This window comes from Aythya marila (genome assembly GCF_965140915.1).
Source record: "Aythya marila genome assembly, chromosome: 2".
NCBI lineage: Eukaryota > Metazoa > Chordata > Aves > Anseriformes > Anatidae > Aythya > Aythya marila.
The window spans coordinates 118971027-118992033 of record NC_139043.1 but is presented as its reverse complement, the minus strand read 5'-3'; the positions used below and the strand labels follow the sequence as shown (position 1 = coordinate 118992033).

At 38.7% G+C, this 21007-nt stretch overlaps 1 protein-coding gene across 5 annotated transcripts in view; it reads right to left on the bottom strand.

The window, feature by feature from the left end:
• Positions 1 to 1407: 1407 nt before the first annotated feature.
• CHD7 (chromodomain helicase DNA binding protein 7) overlaps positions 1408 to 21007 on the bottom strand; it is a 128761-nt gene continuing 109161 nt past the window's right edge. For 2 of the 5 annotated variants that reach the window (XM_082754275.1, XM_082754276.1), the window contains 20 exons: positions 20224 to 20403; positions 19830 to 19940; positions 19540 to 19745; positions 18409 to 18608; positions 17652 to 17811; positions 14198 to 14287; positions 13583 to 13686; positions 12021 to 12150; positions 11662 to 11734; positions 11390 to 11444; positions 10437 to 10665; positions 10062 to 10270; positions 9244 to 9921; positions 8671 to 8831; positions 6795 to 7022; positions 6106 to 6549; positions 5288 to 5509; positions 4750 to 4890; positions 4194 to 4298; positions 1408 to 3418 (listed from right to left, as the gene is read on the bottom strand). In XM_082754275.1, the coding sequence (XP_082610401.1) occupies positions 2465 to 3418; positions 4194 to 4298; positions 4750 to 4890; positions 5288 to 5509; positions 6106 to 6549; positions 6795 to 7022; positions 8671 to 8831; positions 9244 to 9921; positions 10062 to 10270; positions 10437 to 10665; positions 11390 to 11444; positions 11662 to 11734; positions 12021 to 12150; positions 13583 to 13686; positions 14198 to 14287; positions 17652 to 17811; positions 18409 to 18608; positions 19540 to 19745; positions 19830 to 19940; positions 20224 to 20403 (4680 nt within the window). In that variant the 3' untranslated portion in view covers positions 1408 to 2464. Of the gene's footprint in view, positions 3419 to 4193; positions 4299 to 4749; positions 4891 to 5287; positions 5510 to 6105; positions 6550 to 6794; positions 7023 to 8670; positions 8832 to 9243; positions 9922 to 10061; positions 10271 to 10436; positions 10666 to 11389; positions 11445 to 11661; positions 11735 to 12020; positions 12151 to 13582; positions 13687 to 14197; positions 14288 to 17651; positions 17812 to 18408; positions 18609 to 19539; positions 19746 to 19829; positions 19941 to 20223; positions 20404 to 21007 lie in introns of those variants that run through there. The other 3 variants (XM_082754277.1, XM_082754278.1, XM_082754279.1) reach the window with 3 other exon arrangements.

The window sequence follows — 21007 nt, the reverse complement described above, 5'->3', positions numbered from 1 at the left end:
ATGCCAAGAACCCATAGGCAGAAATAGGCAGTTACCCAAATTTCCTCCTCATTTCAGCATAGGAAGGGGGTTAGGAGAATAAAAAGGGTTAGTGTGGCATTTAACAATATAATTTCTGTCCTTGCCAATTAAAAAGAGGCCTCCCAAGGGATATCATTAGTGTTTAAATCTTTGCTGGGAATTATAAAACTGAATTAAAAAAAAAAAAAGAGGGCTATTTTATATCAGTAGGTGGAATACAACAGGAAGCACCTAGCAACTTTTACAGGGGAAATTCTCTAAGTAGATGAAAAAATAAGACACCAGCCGCTCAGAAACTTCAATAACAGCCAACGTGAATTCAACGCTCCCGATCAAGTTAATGTACCTTGGCTTTCAGCCTCTCACTTGTTGTCGTGGTCTGCGTGTGATGCTTTCGAAAGAGGCAGGAATAACACACCTCGTCAACTGTTCAGTGATGTACGTGGGGGGAGAAGCTCCTTCCTGACCTTCATTAACTGCGTATGATATATTTAAGTGGCAGTACAAGACATCCTGACATCTATTCATTTCAGCAGTGCGTGTCTGTGATTCATTCACACAAAACTCACTTCCTGAGCTTTCATTTCTCATCTACTTTCATTGTTCGTGAAATGCTCCTTTCAGGGCGAGTTCACCCCTTTTCATGCGTCCTCCTCGTGACTGAGTTCTGGCCTTGCAGTACTCCTCCATTTGAGCTCTTGGGCAAAATCACAGCGGATGCAAGGGCGAGGTTTGCAGCTCTCCAGCTTTCCAAAAGCACAGGTAAAATTAATCATAAGACAGGGGTCCACCCACAGCTGGCTACTCAAATAGCTAATTTTTCATGTACTCCACTGAAAATCTAACCTTTTCTCCTCACCATTGAGACGGTTGTGTATGTGTGTGTCAAGGTGACAACACTGTGAAAACAGAACTTCTCCAATGGTACATTATCTCAAATATCAAAGGTCACAAAAGGGTACAAATCAGTAGCTCTCCAGAAGAGACACTGGTTTTTATGAAAAGTGGGTCAGTTTTAGTTTCATGTAGGTTGTTTGACACAGTGGTTTCTGGCATCACAAGCTCCGGTCTACAGGATACCACAGAGCCTTTGTATCCCTTGCTGTCACTACAGCATTGTGTTTTTCTACCCATTAACCAAGGATAAATGACCTAGATATTGTGCCTATTAAAGCCTCATTTTTCTTTTGCCCTTTTGTTCTTTAGTGTACCATATTATCACATGCTGAACACATTTTAAAGTATTCTCAGTCTCTCATGCCCCTTTGAAGGAGTAAAGTAGGGTTTTTAGTGTGCCTCTCTGTAGAGTTACTTAGAGTGGAAAATATGAAGGTAATTCAAGGTTTCTCTTCCTGCCTAGTCCCGTGAAGACAATCAGTTCGGCATTTACAGCCACTAATCTATTAAAGAAGAGAGCAGAAAATGCTTTAGAAAGCCACAATGCAAATACAAAAAGCGAACACCAGTTGTGATGTCCCTAAACACTGCATTCTATAATTACATCTCTGCATATCATGGGTCACTTTTATTAAAAGCATCATTACTACAGTTGGCAGCAATTTACATCTTATCTTACATGATAGCAGTTTCCAAAGAAAAAAAAAATAAAAAGACATCACAACAAAGAAAAACAATACATTTACAAAGTCATGTCTGTAAACTTCAAGGCTAGTTTAGAGTTGAGGTAATGCTGTTTAGCTTTGTGGCTAAAGTAACAAAGTCCTTTAATTTAAAAAAGGTACCTGATTTTTTTCTTTTTGTTTATACCAGTGCATTACAAGATCACGAGACGATTAAACTGTAGCTTTATCCTGTAAGAACCTTCTCCGCGGGTAAATTTCCAAAAGGTACTCTTCACATTCAACAGCTGCCTTATTATTGCTGCGTCTCAAGACAGAGACATTCACACTATCATGAAGATTGTCAGAGAGAGAGTGTGTGTGTGGGTGTGTGCGCGCATGTGAGTGGGTGAACTCCCATACAGTCAAAATGAAGCGCAAGTACGATATGTATGGTAAATTTCATCTTGACCTTCACAGCAAAAAAAAATAAAAATAAAAAAAATTAAATATATAACTTCATCCTTCCTTTAAGCAGCACTTCCTTCTATTAGTGCCACTCGGTTACAAATTGCTGCTTTTCATAATACCAATGGTACCAAAAGAAAAAAAAAAGCAGAGCATTATGTCAATTTCCTTAAAAAGACATGATCACCTCTCAAATTTCATCTCTCCTAGGGATAATAAATAATGCACTGCACAATACTTAATGACCAAGATACCTTTTGACACATCTGTATAACATGACTTGAACTTTTTTTTTTTTGCTACACTATGTTACAGAACAGCTTATAAAAACTAAGTATGGACATTAACTGTGAGTGTAAACAGTAGGACTACCACTTGTCAAAAGTTTAAAACACTTTAACTGTAACTGGTACTGGTTATTCATCATTTTCATTGTTTTCTATTTCTTCCCCCCCATCAAGTGAGTCTAATTCTTCACCCTGTGCTATTTCATCTTCTAAAACGGAGGAATCTGCAGTTTTATCAAGGCTCTCCTCTGCATCACTGCCTTCTAGGTTTTCTTCATCTTTAAAGGCAGTTCCTTCAGTTTTGTCAGTAGCCTTCTCTTCGTTGGAGCCCACTGCATTCTGAAGTCCTGCTAGTGCTGGGAAACCAGGCAGAGTCAATCCTCCCAGTCCTGGAGGTAGAAACATAGATGGATAGAACAGGCCAGGAGCCATGGTAGACAGCAGGAAGGGATTGAAGGCCAGAGGGTTTGTGGGCAATCCAGTGTTGGTGGTGGTGGTAGTGGTGGCAGTGGCGGTAGTCGCCGCAGTAGCAGCACTGACAGATCCATTTGCAGAGTCAGTAGCAGAAACAGTGTCTGTGCTTTTCTCAGAGTCTTTGTTCTCCTCTTCATTCTCATTTTTCTTCTCTTCAGCTTTTGAAGCGCCATCCTCAGTCTCTCCTTGACCGGAAGCAGTAGTGGCATTTCCAGTAGTAGCCGTTATTGGGTTATTCAACAATCCGCTTAGTCCAAACATATTGGGCAACCCTGCCATCCCTGGCAGCATCAGAGGCAACATGGCAGCCGGATTTTTAGCATCCCCCCCAGCAGCCGCAGCTGTTGCTAGCCCTGGCGGGAAGCCCATGAGGCCTGCGAGCTGGAGAGACTGCAGGTTCTGTAGATTCTGGAGGCTGGTGAGGTCCATTCCAGCAAACAGACTGTTCATTAGTAGTGGGTTGATTCCCGAAGTTGATGCTACAGCAGCAGCTGCTGCAGCTGCTTTGGCAATTTCACTTTTTGGCCTTCTTCCTCTTCTGCTTGCTCCTTCCTCCCTCACAACAGGTCCAGTGAGAAGACGGTCAAACATGGACTCTGGAACAAAACCCTGAAAAGGGGTTGCAGAAAAAAAGAGTTTTATTCTCATCTTTTATACATTTCAGCAATTAATTGAAGATAAAAATCCTTCCTACTTCTTCCATTATCTTATTTGGATATTCCAAAAGTGATTTGTTTTTCAATCCTGGCAAAGCAGGGGCTGACTAGCTACTTCTAAACTGAATGACACTAGAACACGTAAGAGAAGCTGAAGAAAGCAAAGTCACACCTTTTGCTTATTTAAACACAGAAGAACAAAACATGCTGAAACTCTGTAACTTCATTAAAAAGATTGATATACTACAGTTACGAGTCCATGGCTTGTACTTTCCAAGGAACTCCAGTATGCCAAGTGGTATTTTATTAAAATAAGTATTTGAAGAATTGTACCCTCTATTTTCAGACACCAGTTTTCAAGTAAAAGGCAGGCAGAAAAGCCAGTCCTTGGGTACTGCTAGCTACCAAACCAAGACGAAGAATTCATTGCTGCTTGCTTTATATTTTTGTATACATAAAATATAAAAAAACAACAAAACAAATTCTGAAGGTTGCTTTACCGTACCTGATTTTTCCAATGTACTGCAATCTAACTCCAGAGCAACCTTCTATCATCATTTTCTCCTAGCTGGGTAACTCCCCTCCTAATGCTACCATTTCCTCAGCTCAGAACTAGCTATGAGATAAAGACTTAATCATCATCAGTACTTGCACGGAAAAATGTACACGGCCTTCAACTTTTCCATGCTGTAATCTACAGTGAAGCATGGAATTAAAGTTTCACTTACAGACTGTTTAACAATGTCAGTCCAATCTGGAGCAACAGCAAATTCAGGATTTTCTTCCAACCATCTTGGCAAGTCCTTCATTGGAGGGGCCATAGCTCCACCCATCTAATGCAAAAGATAAGGTAATACTTAAAAACACAAACAAACATTTTCCACCTATGCACTTTCATCGAGGTAGGATGACAATGAAGACTTTCAATTCAGATTGTGGAAAACTAAATGGAAACTAGCTAAAGATACTAGGATTGAGAAGACGGTGCTAAAAAAAATACAGTCAAATGCTGCAGTTTAGGCAGTACTAGTAATGAAATTCTTATCTGATATGAGGAAATAAATTATACAGTTTCAAAAAGTAGGAGTTATTTTCTCAACTTAAATGATATGAACATATCAGAAGAGCAAAGGGAGGATTAAAGGGAGTGGTAGATTCCAGTAAGAATAAATACCCGTGCCAAACTATTAAACTTTTCTTAAAAAGAAAGCTTGGAATAGAAAGCCTGCTTTCCGCATGCAAAGACAGTATTAAACAACTCTGCTGAACTAACTTAATTTTTACCTTCTTCCCATTTCGCTTATTTACAACAGGTACCCTTTCTTCTCCTGTCAAGGTGTTTATATCCAGTTTATTAGGGTTTCGACATCTGTGTCGTTTTTGTTTCGGCTTCTGAAATGGGGAAAACAGCACATCTGCACTCTTCTGGAAATAAGAGAAATGTATTGCTTTTTAGTTTCTCATTTTCTTGACAAAAATCATCCATTAAGAAACCTTCTTCTAACAAACATTTTAAGAAGCACCCAATTATTCTATCCTCAGAAAAATCTTATTAGCAGATGAAGAAATTCTGCACAACTTGACACAAATACTGTTTTAACGTATTGTTAAATATAAATATTAAAAAAAAAAGAAAATTAGCCCTAGTATTCTGGTGCCTCTTGGGTGTTTAGATATTATAGTAAGTGTAGCTTAAAGAGAAAACCTCCACTGAAATCCAGCCAGATACAAAATCCAATGACTGCATCCTGTATGAAGAAATTTGTTTCAGTATCTGTAAAACTTACTTAACAGAAGCACACTTCTAGAATCGCATACTTACTGGTACATAACTTGGCATATCTACAGTGTAAGTGGGATGCAGTTTAAGCCATTCAACTAAATCCTTGTTTTTGGGAGCATCCTCTCCCACCAGCCTGGTCCCATCCTCTAGATTGATTACAGGGATGCGAGTGTCTGGGTCTAGCTGACCAGGAGATGGAATGTTCCTTGCTGGTAGGGACTCCATATCTTCTTCAAAAGCTTTGGTCACTTCTGCATCCTCCTGAAAACATTAACACCAGTATTAAGTCTCACGTTAAGGCAACAGTTACCTGGGAGAAATAATTTCAGGGTCTAAAGTTAAAGGCTGAAGGAGATTCTGAATAGGCAAGAGTTAATTGGGTTTAAATGTTCATACTCTGTGAAGCAATACTGCCACATTAGGGAATTTTGTAAATTTATCAGCCTTGTACATTAAAGACCATAGTTAAAGACAGAGTAGTTTTCATGCATTCCCAGTTAATGGACCCCAAACCTTCCCCTTCTACAGGGTAAAGAAAGATGAATTTAATCTTCAAAATGTGTGCTATAATATGATACACTTTGCAATAAAAATTTTAAAAAATATGAAAATTGTGTTTGTCTTTTTGAAGGTAGAAGCTACTAAAATCTCAGGCACAAACTGCTACAATAAAAACTTGATGCAAACAACATTTTATCGGGTTCAAAAAGAAATAATAGCTCTAAACACAAAGCAAAAACTGGTTGGATAAGAACTGTACATTACTATTAGCAAGAGTATAACAACACTTTAAACTCACATTCAGACAGTACTAGACACAGAAGAACAAATAGGAGACAAAAAGGTTGCTGTCTTACTACAGTCAATGATGTCCGTTTGTTGCTCATAAATAACAGATCAAGCCCTTCTACATTTTTCCTCCTTCCTCTCCTCCTCTTCATGGGCGGTTCTCCATCTATTAAAGAGCCATTTAGTAGATGCCTTGTGGGTGTGCGTGAAAGACCTGCTTGCAGCAGCTCCATTTGAGTTTTAAAGGCATCAGACACGGGTGTGGAGACATTAGGCAAGATAAACTTTGAAGTAACAGATGAAAAATTTGAGGTAGAACTTGTCGCCTCTCGTGAGGCCTTTGATAAATCTACAACCTTTTCTTGTCCATTTTCTGAGACCACCTGAGACTCACGTAACTGGGCAACCATTTCCATAAGATTTCTCCTCTTAGCAGCTCTCTCAGCCTCAATTTCAATCTTTCTTCGTCTCCTCCTCCTCTGACGTGGAACCGATAAATTCAGTGCATCTTCCTAATGAAATGTAAGGATTTCCAAACATTAACAACGCTCTGTTTAGTATACTGGTTTAAAAATAGAAGTCCAAACATATAACTCAGAAAACAAAGCCTTCATTGTATTCAAAGTAATACTATTTATTTTTCCTATTTTAAATTAAATAGGATAAGAAATAGAAATGCTATTTTTTCCTATTATGCAAAAGTAGTACCTAAATGCATACAAGATAAAATATAAGAATGAGAAAGATGCAGCCTTGCCTTTGATAACTGAGGAGAAGCAGTGATATCTTCACTGCCACTGATGCTGGCTTGACCAACCATGGAGAGCTCTGCAAAGCTCCTTTTTTGTAGAGGGCTGTCCACAGCTGTTGGAGTATACCCAGGTATGAGCCCCTGGAAATCAAACATCTGGCGCCTATTTACTGGCCACTTCCCTTTCAGCACTGCTTCACAGATGTTGTCTAATCGGTTGATCATTACTCGGTCCTGCATAAAGGAAAAGTACATAATGAACCTTTAGTGCAAAAGTGGCCTGTTAAGCGAGTGTACCTACACAGTCCGGCTTGCAAAGCTTAAGAAGTACACTGAAAACCAACTATTCTTGCAGGTCAGTATTAACTGATCGCCTTCTCAGAAGCTAATGCACAGTGAATTTTGCAAAATTTAGTATCACTAGCGTTTAAAAGAAGCATTTATATTACGGCGAAAGAGGAAGACAGACCAAATTTTCTTGACAACGTACCAATTGGCAGATTTAACAGAAACTCGACATTATTTTACACTGCTAAACTTCAGTTGTTAGCAAAATCAACAGTTAGGAAGGGAAAAATCAAAACATCTGTAAGCGGTATCTTAAAGCTGCAGTTGTTGAGATCCAAGAGGCTGGATCTGCAATTCTGTCCTAGGAAGTGGATCCTCATTAGCGTCACTATTAATAAAGTTCAACATTATGAAACGGGCACCAACCTAGGGACATCTAATGAATGTCAATTTTCATTCCACGCCCATTATCACTTCAAATTTCACTGAAGCGTGTACACTAAAAATCTCTAATTATGTTTATTAGTCTACTTATGCTGAATCTATATAGATTAGGGATTTTTTGTTTTATTTTTACACTGTGCCTGAAATAAGATGTTAGTTCACGTTTCCAAAATACATACTGAAAGTAGTGAAGATGAATATCACTTTTATTTGTTTCAGCATTCAAGCAGGTTCTATGCTAACCTGCCTGAAGTAGAAGAAACTTCAGAACTACGAGAAATACTGCTGCTTAGGGAACATGAGCATCAGTTAGCTTCCTGAACAGCAAAACAGTGCAAAAGACACTAGCAAATCTCAGCAGCTGCAACAGACTGCTTGCTTTCTCCAGGAATAAGCCTATTAAGAGCAAGGTCCCCCCCCCTCCATACCCCTCCCTCCCAAACCAGATGGCCCTGTTATGGTGATTAGTAAGCTTAAGACTATTACTACTTTATTTCTCTCTCTACCCTTTCTGCAAAGTAGAGTACTAAATTATGTATGCATTTATTAAGAGGTTAAAGTTTCATATTAAAAAAAAAAGTATTAGATACATTTCTGCATTGTTACCAAAATAAGATATAGCTTTATGCTATGTAAAACCGCTGCTTATATTTGCAGGGCACCTTAATACAATTACATCTGTCAACATTACATAATGGCTTAGATCATGTAGGTCACCAGTACCCTTCTCTACAGTCTCCCCACCCCAAAACGAAAAGGTGATCTTACAAAATCTCTGCTCTCAACACTGCAGACTGCTCTGCAGATGAAATCCATAATTCAAAATCATAAATTTGCTTCTGTCAATGGAGGTGTGAGAGGTATGATCCTGCGGTCATACAGCTCTGAAGCCTCTGTGGAACTCATGTCTGTCAGCAGTTTGTTGTTTTACTAAATGATACCATTTACCATAAAGCAATTCCATTCATTTCTTCTGCTAATTTGTACAGAATTGAAGAATAAAATGCCATTTCACAAATCATTCACAGAGAATAGTCCCACGTCCACTAGAAGTGCAGAATTGTATAAAGCACTCTGTTACTTTGCAGAACACGTTTCCCATATTTTAACTGTCTTGAAAAAGATGCATCCCATTCTACCCCCAACCAACCTTAGGCCAGAAAGAAAAGGCAAACGTTCTCTCATGAAGAAGCTGAACCACAGAAGGATCCCCATCTTCCATGTAGAATCCATCGCGTGTTTCATCCCTTGCAGTACTCATAGAGGCATTGCTTTCTTCATCAAAATTCTTACCCTGAGAAACTGCTCCTGCTGAATAACAATCATGACCAGGCATTAACTACTAAACTTCCCAACCACCCCATGTCAACCTAACTAAATAGGTTAAGACAACCATGCTTGACACTACATTTCTAACTCAGGCTTTTGTTCAGTCATTATTATGACAGAGCCATAGCCTTCTGCACTTGGCACAGAGACCGTGCTTATTGGATCAATAAGCTATCTTGGAAATCTTCCCTTGTGGGAGAAAACCCCACTGATGCTGGATAGCTTTTTTGAAAGCTTATCAGGCCACCCAATACATGGAAAGGAAGAACTGCTAACCTGTACCCCAACCTAAGCTCCAAAATGACTCCTTGCATGCTACTTATCAGCTCGCCCAAATTAGAACAGCTGTGGGGCTCATGGTAAGCACACAGAGTTGATCTGATCAGTGAGTTACCTTCAGGTTGGGAGGATTCTTCTGATTTGTCATCATCATCCAGTTTCTCTTCTTCATCTTCTTCTGAGCCTTTTTCTGAAATAGATTTGGGGTCTACATCTGTACTTGTTTCGATGTCTTTCAATTCACATTTAACAGAGCCAGGCTCAGCCTCAGCATCACAGTCCTGTTTAGTGTCCTTATCTGCAACTTCTGTCTCTTCTTTGATATCAGACTTTTCTTTGGCTGCTGGATTTTCAGACCCTTCAACTTTAGACTCTGTTTGTTCTGTAGTCTTTTCTTCTTGTACTGGTGTGGATGGGACAATAGGTGGTGTTTGACTGCAGCCAGCACCCAGAGGGTTTAGAGAAGAGACAGTATTTGCATTACCCGTCCCTCTGTTCTGAGCAAAGTTTTTGTGGGCCTCAAGAAAAGAGAGCTCCGGATCATTAAGAATGTGATAATCTGTCCTACTGACTCCATGTTTAGCAGCACCAATCAGTAAGTCTTTGTCATGTTTACCACACTCCCACCACTCTGGCAGGTCCAAGCTTGGTTGGCAAAGTTTTAGCCTCTCTCCCAACTGCGGGTGATGAAGAACCTGTTCACGGATTTTCCGTAACAGTTCTATGCGATATAAAGTTCTGGAAGCACGTTCTTCTGTGATCGGCTCAATCAGAGTAGAAAGATCAGGAGGTTCTGCAATGACAGCAACTTGTATAGTTTAACATCAATCACATGTATGCCCATTTCTAAATCACTGCATCTAGGAATCAAGTTCCAACAATCCTACTGTCCCCTTAAAAGTCACATTGATTTCTACAGTTAGTAAAACTTACCATCATCTGGCTTGACTGGCATCCGGCACACTCGTCTACACATATTCACAAAGCCATTAAAATACTTTTCCAAACTTTCATCGGACTTTTTATCAAGCCTGGCAAACGCTCTGAACTGATTCCAGTCAAATTGATGTTTTATAGGGTCAAAAATAATTCCAAAAGTAGATACCACACGATAAAAATCAGCTTCTTCTCTTCTTGTCCATCTAGTCAAAGAAGAAACAAGAAAAGTGAGGCTGCTGGGTAAAGGACAGCCCAAACAGTTTGAATGCCCCCGAGACCCTCTAGTTTATTCTTTCAAAACAGAAGTACTGGTAACACGCAAGCTTAAAGAAGATTAAAAAAAAAAAAAACAATCACTGAAAAACTCACTTTTGTCGTTTTTCAGTTATTATAGCTTCCCTTTCTGCTTCTAGTGCCCTCACTTCTTCCCGAGGCCGACGTCTCCTGCGGTCAGTCTTCATTAGTGCCTCTTGCCTCATTTGTTGCCTTTTATAGCTGCGCTGATAGGCAGTAATGAGGCGACGCAGACGGGTAGTCAGGGTTGAAGTGTTGGGCCAGTAGAGTTGGCCTAACTCTGCATTGCTTTCACTGTGCTTGTCTAGAGAATAGAGAAGTATTTGTGCACTGCAAAACCACCACTAAACATTTCAATGTTTCTATGGCTAAGACTGGAATCCTGTTTAATCAGATAAGAACATATGCCTCATTAATATTGGTGCAGAACAAATTAGAAACAGGATAACTACATTGGTAGGAAATAAAAAATAGAATAAAACCATCCAACTCCAAGAACTCCGAAATGCTTTTGAAGCATTTAGAGATAACTATCAAGTGTTATTATTCAATGTTATGAATGCAAACATATTATGAATACTTTAAGTATTTAAATTAATGCAGTAGCTTTAAATATGTTACTAAGAAATATCACTCTACCTCTGTGAAAACACCTATGCTTATGATTTCCCACTTTATTATTTTCACTTAGACTTGGCAATTTTCCTCCATACTGAGGAACATATCTACAATAACTTCAAGATTATCTCAGCAAAAACATCAACGGCAGCATTATGAAATATCCGGTCTTTATCATCACAATTCCTCCTATGTAATTAGAAACCCAGAAAACCATAATGTGGGATTATTCAAACATAGTAAATAATTGTTTTTGAAAGATGTGAAGCATGAAAAGATTTGGCACTAAAAAGTTTACTGTGATGTTTTCTCAAAACACAACCTATTTCCTCACGTGGTATTACAAGCAGTCCACCTTTTCCTAAATGGTCTATTTGTGCCTTTTTAAAATGTCTTTGATATAATCTTACTTGGGTGCATTTCTATGGACTCTTCTTTGTCTTCTGGAGGTGAGTTTGCAAATTCCTTTAAGAGAAGACAGAAGTTATTTTAGTTTAGAGTTTTGACCATATGTTATCATGTGAGAAGAAAAATATGTTATCTTTCAAACACAGCAGAAAAGCATGTTTGTAAGGTATGTTTATCTGGTAGCTTACAAACTTAAGAATTACACATTAAGATAAACATGGAGTATCAGTTATGACTATATATACTAGTAATTACATAAATGTGGAGTTCTTACATCAATTTCATCCTTGAAGGGAGTTCTGGTTGGCTTATATTCTGGGTCTTCATCCTCTCTGTCAAATTCACCTCTATAAAATATTTAAAACAGATATTTTAAATGTGTTGTTTTTGAGAGGAGGCTATTTTTCTGTGAAAAAAAAAAAAAGGCAAAAAAAGCTACAAAAGCCATCAGTATGGTATACCCAGTTACACATTTATATTTTGTGCTCAACTGTGTAAACAATTTTACATACTTTTTACATTATATGATCCCTTCAGGTCCTCAGACGAGATGTAAGCAGAATATGACATATGAATCCATGCCAACATATACAATGCTGATAAAGTTTATTAATTTTTTCATGTCGTCCTTACCCATCACCGCCATCTGCTAACATGTCTGTCCCTCTCTGTTCAGCTGCTATGGCCTTTGCATCAGGCATGCCAACCCGTTCCAGAAAGCACAGTGCAGAATCAGCTCTCATGGAATTGTACTTCTCATAACCTGCATGTAGAATGGGAAACAATTTTTTTTTAAAGCTATGATCAACTGTAAATACAACGGCTTAGGTAGCGAAGTATAATATTCTGGATTCATTTATTTATTTTTAAATAAAACTAAGGAGCTGTCACCGTGATTTTAAAGGATCTGTTTATTAAAAGAAGAAAGATACTGGGGAAAAAAACATTTCATTTGTGTATTGAAATTTTTCATATTGGCAAATTTCATCAGTTAAGAAACATTTTGACATCGATAATATTAGCAAATAGTATAAATTGAAAGTATAAACTTTCTTCCGTGTCATCTCTCTATACGGCAAAGTGAAAATCTTTCACAAGAAAAACTTGTTTAAGGTTCCTATATGACTTTTGCAGTGGTTCTCCACATTCAGCAACTCCCTACTGCTAACATGCAGATGTGAATGGAAACACACACACACACCCCACCCCCCCCAACACACACACATTTATAGCTGCAGCACTGCTGGAACCCTCAATGCAGGCTGCAAAAACGCTGTATACATAGGTTATACGTAAGGCCAACGAACCTGTCTTATTAGGTTTAGGATGATGCATGTCAGTAAGATGACACTGTTCCCTCTATGGTTTTCAAACTGCTGTTTGCTTTTTTACTGCCCAAGTTGACTAGATGGAAAATGGCAGATCCCAACAGTGCACTGCAGGAAAATGATTTTTAGACTAGACTTGCCTCAGCTGAGCCCACAAAACAGAGCTGCTGTACATAGGCAGAACAGCACAATTCAATTAGGATTTGTACTACAACACACTGCTCCTAACTGCTGTAGAGCCTCAAGCCAAACTGTAATCATGAAAGGTTTTATAAGCCATCATTCTCCCCTTTAGTCAGGCTGGGCTGCTGAGAATACCTCTGCGACCTCCAGAGAATTGGGATTATAATCAGGAATCGCTCACTGTATATATCATGCCAGCTCTGCATCCCCAGCCTTTCAAAGTTAACAAGGCTGCATCCCACTCAAGGGAGCCGGGAGTTCTCAACACTGACATTTGTGAAATATTGCTTGGAACAAAGCCCAGGAGGCACTTGTACAGATTAATAGCAGAGGTTAAGCCCACCGTCCACTTTGACACTGGTTGGCAGAGTTAGCAAGTGAAGCAGTGCTGGAAGCAAAGTTTATGGAGATCTATCTTACTATTTGGCTATTATTTAAACAAATATGGTTTTGTTTTATTTACAGCCAAGAAAGTAATGTTTTCTTCTCAAATGTTCTGCAAACATTTAAAAACAGCATCTGATATTTACAGCTCATATTAGGTTTTTAATGCAGGCAAGAAAAAAAAAAGGGAGATACAAGCCAACAGTTCTTTGGAACAATACTTGTTAATATTATGACTGAACAGTCCTACACACAGAAAGCTTTACAACTGAGTTTTGTTCAGAGTGAGACATCACTTACCGTGTTTGAATACTCCAATTAAAAGGGATTTATCCGCCTCCTTATCCCACCAGTCTGCAGGAACTTCAGCATGGAATGGCTCAGGTATCCACACATCTACTTCACTGCAAAGACAGCATTATACACATTCTCAAAAACGCTACTAAGACAAAGATGTTAAAGTAGTTCATGCTGTTTTTTAAATATGCGTTTTGATGCAGGGGGAAAAAAAAAAAAAAAAACAACACACAATCTGAAACATGTAGAAAAATAATTAGGATGGTTAAAACAACATCAAAACAACATTAGGCTATTTTGGGAGTAGAATGCCAATGGTTTTCCATCCGTGACTCATTTAAGGTCTTAGTATTTATATATTTTTTTTTTAATTTTTAAAATTGAGATAGAATAATCCTTCAACATTAGCAAAACTGAAAATCTGCTTTTGTCATTTCCCACACTATTCCCTCCCCGAAGAAAATTACCCCCTTTGCTTGATAAAACAATAAGGCTGCTTGAGAACAGACATTTAACAGGAAGTAGAACAACCTTCAAATGCTGCAATTATTATAGTACATGTGCTTTAATATAAGCCAGAAGCAGAAAGCAAAAAAATCAACCTGCACTTGCACTAACCTTGAGTCAGCACCCTCTAAGATCTTGTCTGCTTGGTCCCCTATAACTTCTTGTCGTAGATAGTACAGCATGCGGACACGCAGCAGGACCCTGGAGAGGAAGGCAGAGGGGGGAAAAAGTTCTTAACTTCAGGACTGTTTGCCAACAGTGGCTTTTGGCAGCTGCTGCTGTTCATCCATCATCCTGCCAAGGCTGATTAGCCATGCTGTATGGTAGGCTTGAAGCGTGACAGATGGTGGCACATAATCACCTCTGTGTGGTGCTTTCTGCTGGCTTCCAACAGGCCTGCCTGGCAACCGCTTACACTGCACAGAGAGGGACCGAGCGCAGCCCAGCCCCGGCGCATTTCATTTAGTTCTACCTAGTGCAGCTTGTGAAGTTTAGACACGTACTCTACCACTGCCTCTGAAGTATTGAAGCAAGTTTGTAAACAACTGAGCAGATGGCTTTCAGTAACTGTTCTGCTTCATTATCTCATAAAATTTCCTCAGCTGCTGCCTTAATACCATTTTTGGAAGCACATCAGAAGTTGTAGGAATAAACGAGATATAAAATCTGGTTTTACTACCTTACAATAAACCCTCAATATGGAATGTCAGGTTTTTCAGATTATACAACTTTTTGCTTCCGAGAATGGGAGGAAAAAATAATCCCCCATTTCCCTTAGGAGATATTAACTATTTTTACTCTTTATAGTTCAAACTGCTATTTAATTTTACTTGTGCACAACCTAAGTGCTATTAGGAAGTGAAAAACCTTCCTTGCCCATCTTTGTTTTCCCCATTTCTGCTACACCACGTTTCTGAAACCGCTGTTAGGTGGTGTGGCCACAGCGTAAGCTGGCAGAAGAGAGAATGGCAGACTCTGGATTCTCAAGGAGACTAGAAAAGAGGTCATCTTTGCAGAAAAAAAAAAAATCTACCTCAAAATCATCATATTCTCCCATGTTTACCCAATTCAGGGCACCCCCTGCTGCCTAGTTCATGAAGTAGAATCAGTACCAGCTAAAATGGAGATTATTCAGCCTGCCCTCTCCCTGTATCCAAATCCATCACAGCAACTGTTGAATTGCTGCTGCTCCTGGAACAGCGAGGGTGACCGGGGAGGCAGTAACCTGATCGCCCAGTTGCATGAAAAATTTAGACCACCAGTTTTGAGAGCTCCTCGTTAGAGATCTGATGCAATAGGAGCAATACCCAGTTTTGCACGTGTTATTCAAGCAGTCCTTGGAAGAGCAGGGATTTGGATCAAGGTCATGTCTACAATTCGAAACATGTCAGACATGCTTCTTTTTGTATGTGTGATAACTGGGACCAGTAAGGTGTCCCCGCTCCCTGTGTGGCTATGTAAATAAGCTGCTGAGGGTCTCTATCATCTTTGTATTAAGCAATAACAGCTGTTACAGCGAGCCAAAGAAGAGGAGGAGAGAAAAACAAAAAACAAATCCAAAAAGCAGAGGGTCTTTGCACCTTTTAGGAGTCCTCTACATTAGAACAGCATAAATGTTACACATGAGAAAAGGACACCAGCTCTTACAAAGCCAACTGGTGCTACTATCTTTTGAAAGAAATTACTTATTAATTGGCTTCCACCTCTGCTTTATTTTACCTGGGCTAAACATATTGTTTCTAAAATTCACTTACTCCTGGTGGATCAGGGAAGTGAAGGAAAAAGGTAGCACCTGAAAACACTCTTCCACGGTGAATTAACAGCCTTCCTGATCCTGGTAATTTTTCTATTGTATTATAACATAAGCAGTATTTTAAAAATGAGTTGAAGTCTGATCTGCAAACTGATATAACAACTAATGAGGACATGTTACAGAAATAAAATTAATTACTTTAACAGCAAGTGAAATGTAATAACAGATCTGACTAACAGTTTAGAAAAAAAAAGTCAAAAGGGAGTTTATTTGGATGTAGACTCGCTAGTATAATTCCATAAGTATCTGTTTTTGTCAGCTGAGAATTAAGCTTGGTTAGCATCTGGAAATGAGCTAATAAACCCCTTAAATGACTTTCCTCCTTCACATCACACCCCCTATTGACAGGCCACAGGTACTTTTCAAATCAATAATTCTTTCCAATAAACAGTATTAATAAGACACAATGAATATTAAAAACACAAAGTAATGATGGCTTTTCAGTAGCAATGCATTATATTTGCATGGTGCATATCCAATTAAGAGCCTAAATTAAAAACAAAAAGAATTGGGGCAAGGGTTATGTTTGTCTATAATGGAGAATATAAAGCAAAACTGAGATGGAGAAGCAGAACACTGTTGAAAAAAGCTGACAAAAATAACTAAGATATTACAAAATAAAAGCAAAAACAAAAAGTAAGAGATGCTCTTAAGAGACATTTGTTCAACAATTAAGCAAACACTCAAATCAAAACAGAATGATCTTTATTCCCATAAGCTTTAGTAACATATTTAGAATTGCAAAAATCAAATCAGTGCAATGATTCAAAATAACAAAGAGATGAGATATACCCATGGATAGGTGAATTACTTCATGAAACTCAGGAATCTAAGAACTGGATATTTAACATCTAAGGAAGACAACTAAGGAAGAGGATGTTAACCTGGTAGACCCCGCAACAAGTTGGGATAAACAAATAGAATATCTTGAGTTGGAAGGGATCCACAAGGATCATGGAGTCCAACTCCTGGCTTCCCACAGTTCCCCCTAAAAATCAGACCAGGTGTCAGAGAGCATTGTTCTAACACTTCTTGAAGTCTGGCAGACTGAGTGCCATGACCACTGCCCTGGGGAGCCTGTCCCAGTGCCCGACCACCCTCTGGGTGCAGAACCTTTCCCTCACACCCAGCCTGCCCCTCCCCTGTCCCAGCTCCATGCCATCCCCTCGGGTCCTGTCACTGTCCCCAGAGAGCAGAGCTCAGCGCCTCCCCCTCTCATGAGGGAGCTGCAGGCCGCCATGAGGCCTCCCCTCGGCCTGCTCTGCTCTGGGCTGAACAAACCAAGGGGCCTCAGATGCTCTTCATTTGGCTTGCCCTCTAGACCCTTCACCATCTTTAGACATTCTCTAACAATTATGTCCCGATTATATCGTGGCACCCAAAACAGCACACAGGTGAGGTTAGGCCACACCAATGCAGAGCAGATTGGGATGGCCATTTATGAAGAGAAACAGACTTAAATAATGTTGTCCTTTGTATACTAATAAGAATAACCACATTTTTGATTCCATTCTCATTTGTTAAGTACAAAACAACTCTTCATAACTGAGTTTTAAGCCCAGATAAGTCATAAAGAACTTACAGAACTATCCAGATATCCGATAGGTTGATTAACCCCAAATTAAAAACAATAATCTTCTTTACATCCTATTAAATAGCCCCAAAGCTCTATTTAAAACATACCCAAAGAAGCTGTAATGCTTTTTACTATATGCTTTGAGAAGTGTAAGTGAAATATTTATTAATACTTACTTATTACAATGATGTTTGAGATGTTTCCTATAGCTGTCTTCTTGAAATAATACATCTGGATTACAGGTTGTGAGCCAATCAGCATCTTGAAGCATTGGTTGTGAACTCTGGGCTTTTACTTTCTTGCCTTTCCTCCCTCTGGGCACTGGTGCAGACAGACCTACACAAATGCCCAATATTTTTTATACAGTCTCAATAGAAAAGCTCTCACCCCAAACTGCATTACAAACACATTTACAGCTAAGGATTGCTGGTATATTAATTCCCTTGTGGGCAACGAAATAACCAAAAACTGAACAGGAATGTAATTTAGCTAGAAAATTGTAAATAACAAAATCAACCAAAACTTTCATGCAAATTTAGGTGTGAAGATTTCAAAAATGCAGAGAGCTAGCCAGAAAATGGTGTTATATAAATATTTCTTTAAAAAACTCTCATGCATCTGAATGGCCATAAGGAAACAAGCTTTATGATTTATGGCCATTTGAAAGAGATTAACTCCAGTAGAAGATATCTTTAAAATTAGGCTAGAATATTTGTTCAGAACCAGTTTAAGACAAAGAGCACTGCATCCAACGAGGTGTCTGAGGGAGAGTTCCCCTTTAAGTACCGACTCAGTCAAAGCCCACCTTACTCATAAAATCTGACAAGATCCTACTACATGTCAGAACAGCTATAGTTTGAACTAAATACATAGCATGACTGAAGCAATTCTTTCCTATTTACTAGCATCATTATTTGATTGTGGTAGACATACCGGAATGATTAACCAAAGCTCGAGTTTGCCCATCTGCAGTTGGAGTGATCAGATCCCAGATGAAACTTTTGATATTTTCATCCCCTTTATAATGATTAAGACAATATACAAGGATAGTCCGGCAGATGGTTTCCACATCTTGTTCTGTTAGCTGACGTTTATAGCGCCCATGTGAGAGGATGTCAGTCCACCGACCCCAGCTACAAGAAAAATATGTTCAATACAACAGCCAGGGCACTGGTATTTTAATTTGTGACTTTCAATTTAATTCTTGGTGCCAAGCAAGTTGGGACCTCCTGTATTAGCTCTAATGCATTTTGCCTTTGCAGGTTACATCAGGGAATCCAAATTCCAGCACCAAAGAGTTAAGAATGTTTATTTTACAGAACAGGCAATAAGTTCACTGCTCGTAAAGCTGCAATTGAACTATACTCAAAATAATAAAGTACATATGTTTAACTCTAATAGTCCCAGTAAGCTCTGAACAGGAAACAACCAATTCCTACAATCATGGGATTTGGGGAATCAGTTTTATTTTGATCCTGAAATTCATTATTAGCAACTGTTGTACACAACTTCCTAGAAATAAAGCCACTTTTTCTGAAGCCCATTGTGCTAGCAGTCAAATACAGCTACTTGCTTGCAAAGAGATAAAATTCAGATTGATAAATCCGATGGGGAAAAACACAAAGCCTCATCTTGCTCAATTCAAGTCATACCAAAATACCAGAATCTACACCAAAAAGCTCTGGACTGACTTGATTTCACAACCACATATTTCTTTACAAATATACTTTGTTAATCTCCACAATGCTTAGAAAAGTGAGATTAACCTTGATAATTCAGGCATTCTTTACACTGTGAGAAACCAGAACAAAACCACATATTTTACCAATGAGTTCATATCCATCTGTAAGACACTCAGATACTTTAAGCTAAATAAGACATGTTTAAGCAACTTATATATATAGCAATTTAAAATCTCACTGGCAAACATATAGTGTAATGAGGTAAAGGTTACCCAGAAGGTACGTGAACATAAAAAAGAGAAAGAAGAGTTATTTACCAAGTATCATTTCCATATTTTCAGTTTTTAGTCACAACCAGAACATTTAATCTGTATATCCTTACCCATAAACCAACAAGTTCTTCTCTACCCTGAAACATTCACTTCTTGCATATCCCTGTGATTTGTCCTGAGGCCTACGGGGCTTTGTGCTAGGCTTTTCTTCAGAATCACTTTCCAGGTCTGAAAACTCCATCAGTTCGTCCTCTTTGACTGCACTGTAGAGTCTAGTTTGCTTTCTTACTCTTGGTGTATCAATGACTAGGTTATTCTAAAATGAAAGTGGAAATGTAAAAATTTAGGAGGAGAAAAATCTTCAATTTAATGGAACTGGGTACTGTCATAAAGCTCTTACCCTTCCATTTAAAGCATCAATATCCAGCTCAGCCTTCTTTGCCCACTTCTGCCAAAAATTAGGGTCATCCAAAGAAATGTCTGTCCTGTTCCCAGATGCAACAAAACTAGCCTAGTAAACGTCAAAACACATGCATTGGTTTCTTAACTACATGCTACAAAGAATGTCTATTTTCACTGGTAAATATAATATTAAGGACTTACAAAATGACTTTTTCAAGAAAAAAAAAGTTAAGCACATAAACCATCATAAGTGAAAATACAGATGTTCCAACTATTGCAAGAAGTCCCACAAAAGTACATTGAAAAATTAAACTGACACATAATGAAATTTTATACTACTTCATCTATCCTGGTCACATTTTATTATTTTTCCTCTGAATATCGGTGCACACCTTTGCAAACGTTGAGCCTTTTCCTTCAGATTCAATAGTAATTGTGTGCGTTCGCCTTAAGAGAATCTGATCGATATCCTCTTCACAAAACTTAGACCCTTCATCTTCCTCGTCCATCAGAGCACCATATGCCCCCTTTCGAAGAAGATCTTCTATTTCTTTCTTAGAAAGCTGTTGCACCTGTAACGTATAAGAGAGGTGGGCTTTTTTGACACCAGTCAATGTTTATATCCAACAGCATAATCAGATTGATTGTATTTTTATTTAGCATTTTAGGAAATGAACTTTTAAGATAATGGCGTGTTGGTCAATTAAATATTCATGCTGAAGTCACCTTTGAAAGTAGAATGCAAACAACAACATTCTCAGGGTGAAGTTATATGAGTGGTTCAAACAATTTAATAATTCATTGTCACTGAATCCCTTTACTTTAGCTCTGATGACTGCTAAGCTCCTCCTGAGAGCACATTTGACTTACCAGACTTACCAACCTGACAAAAAGCTAAAGCAAAGAAGTCCAAAGGAAAAAGGTTAAAGCAAATAAAAAAAGGGGGAAGAGGGGGTATTGGGGGGGGGGGGGAATGACAAGGTATGGGAAGGGACTGTAAGAAGTACAAAAGGTGCTAGGATCAACCCCATGTAAAAGGATGAATGATGAGAGTGAATGAGGATTGAGGGAATATGACTCTACCTGCCTACTTTGGGCAATTAATGATACATCAGATAGTCTGAGACAGTTCATGTAGCCTTGCCCTTAATTAACCCCGCTTTAACATACATGCCA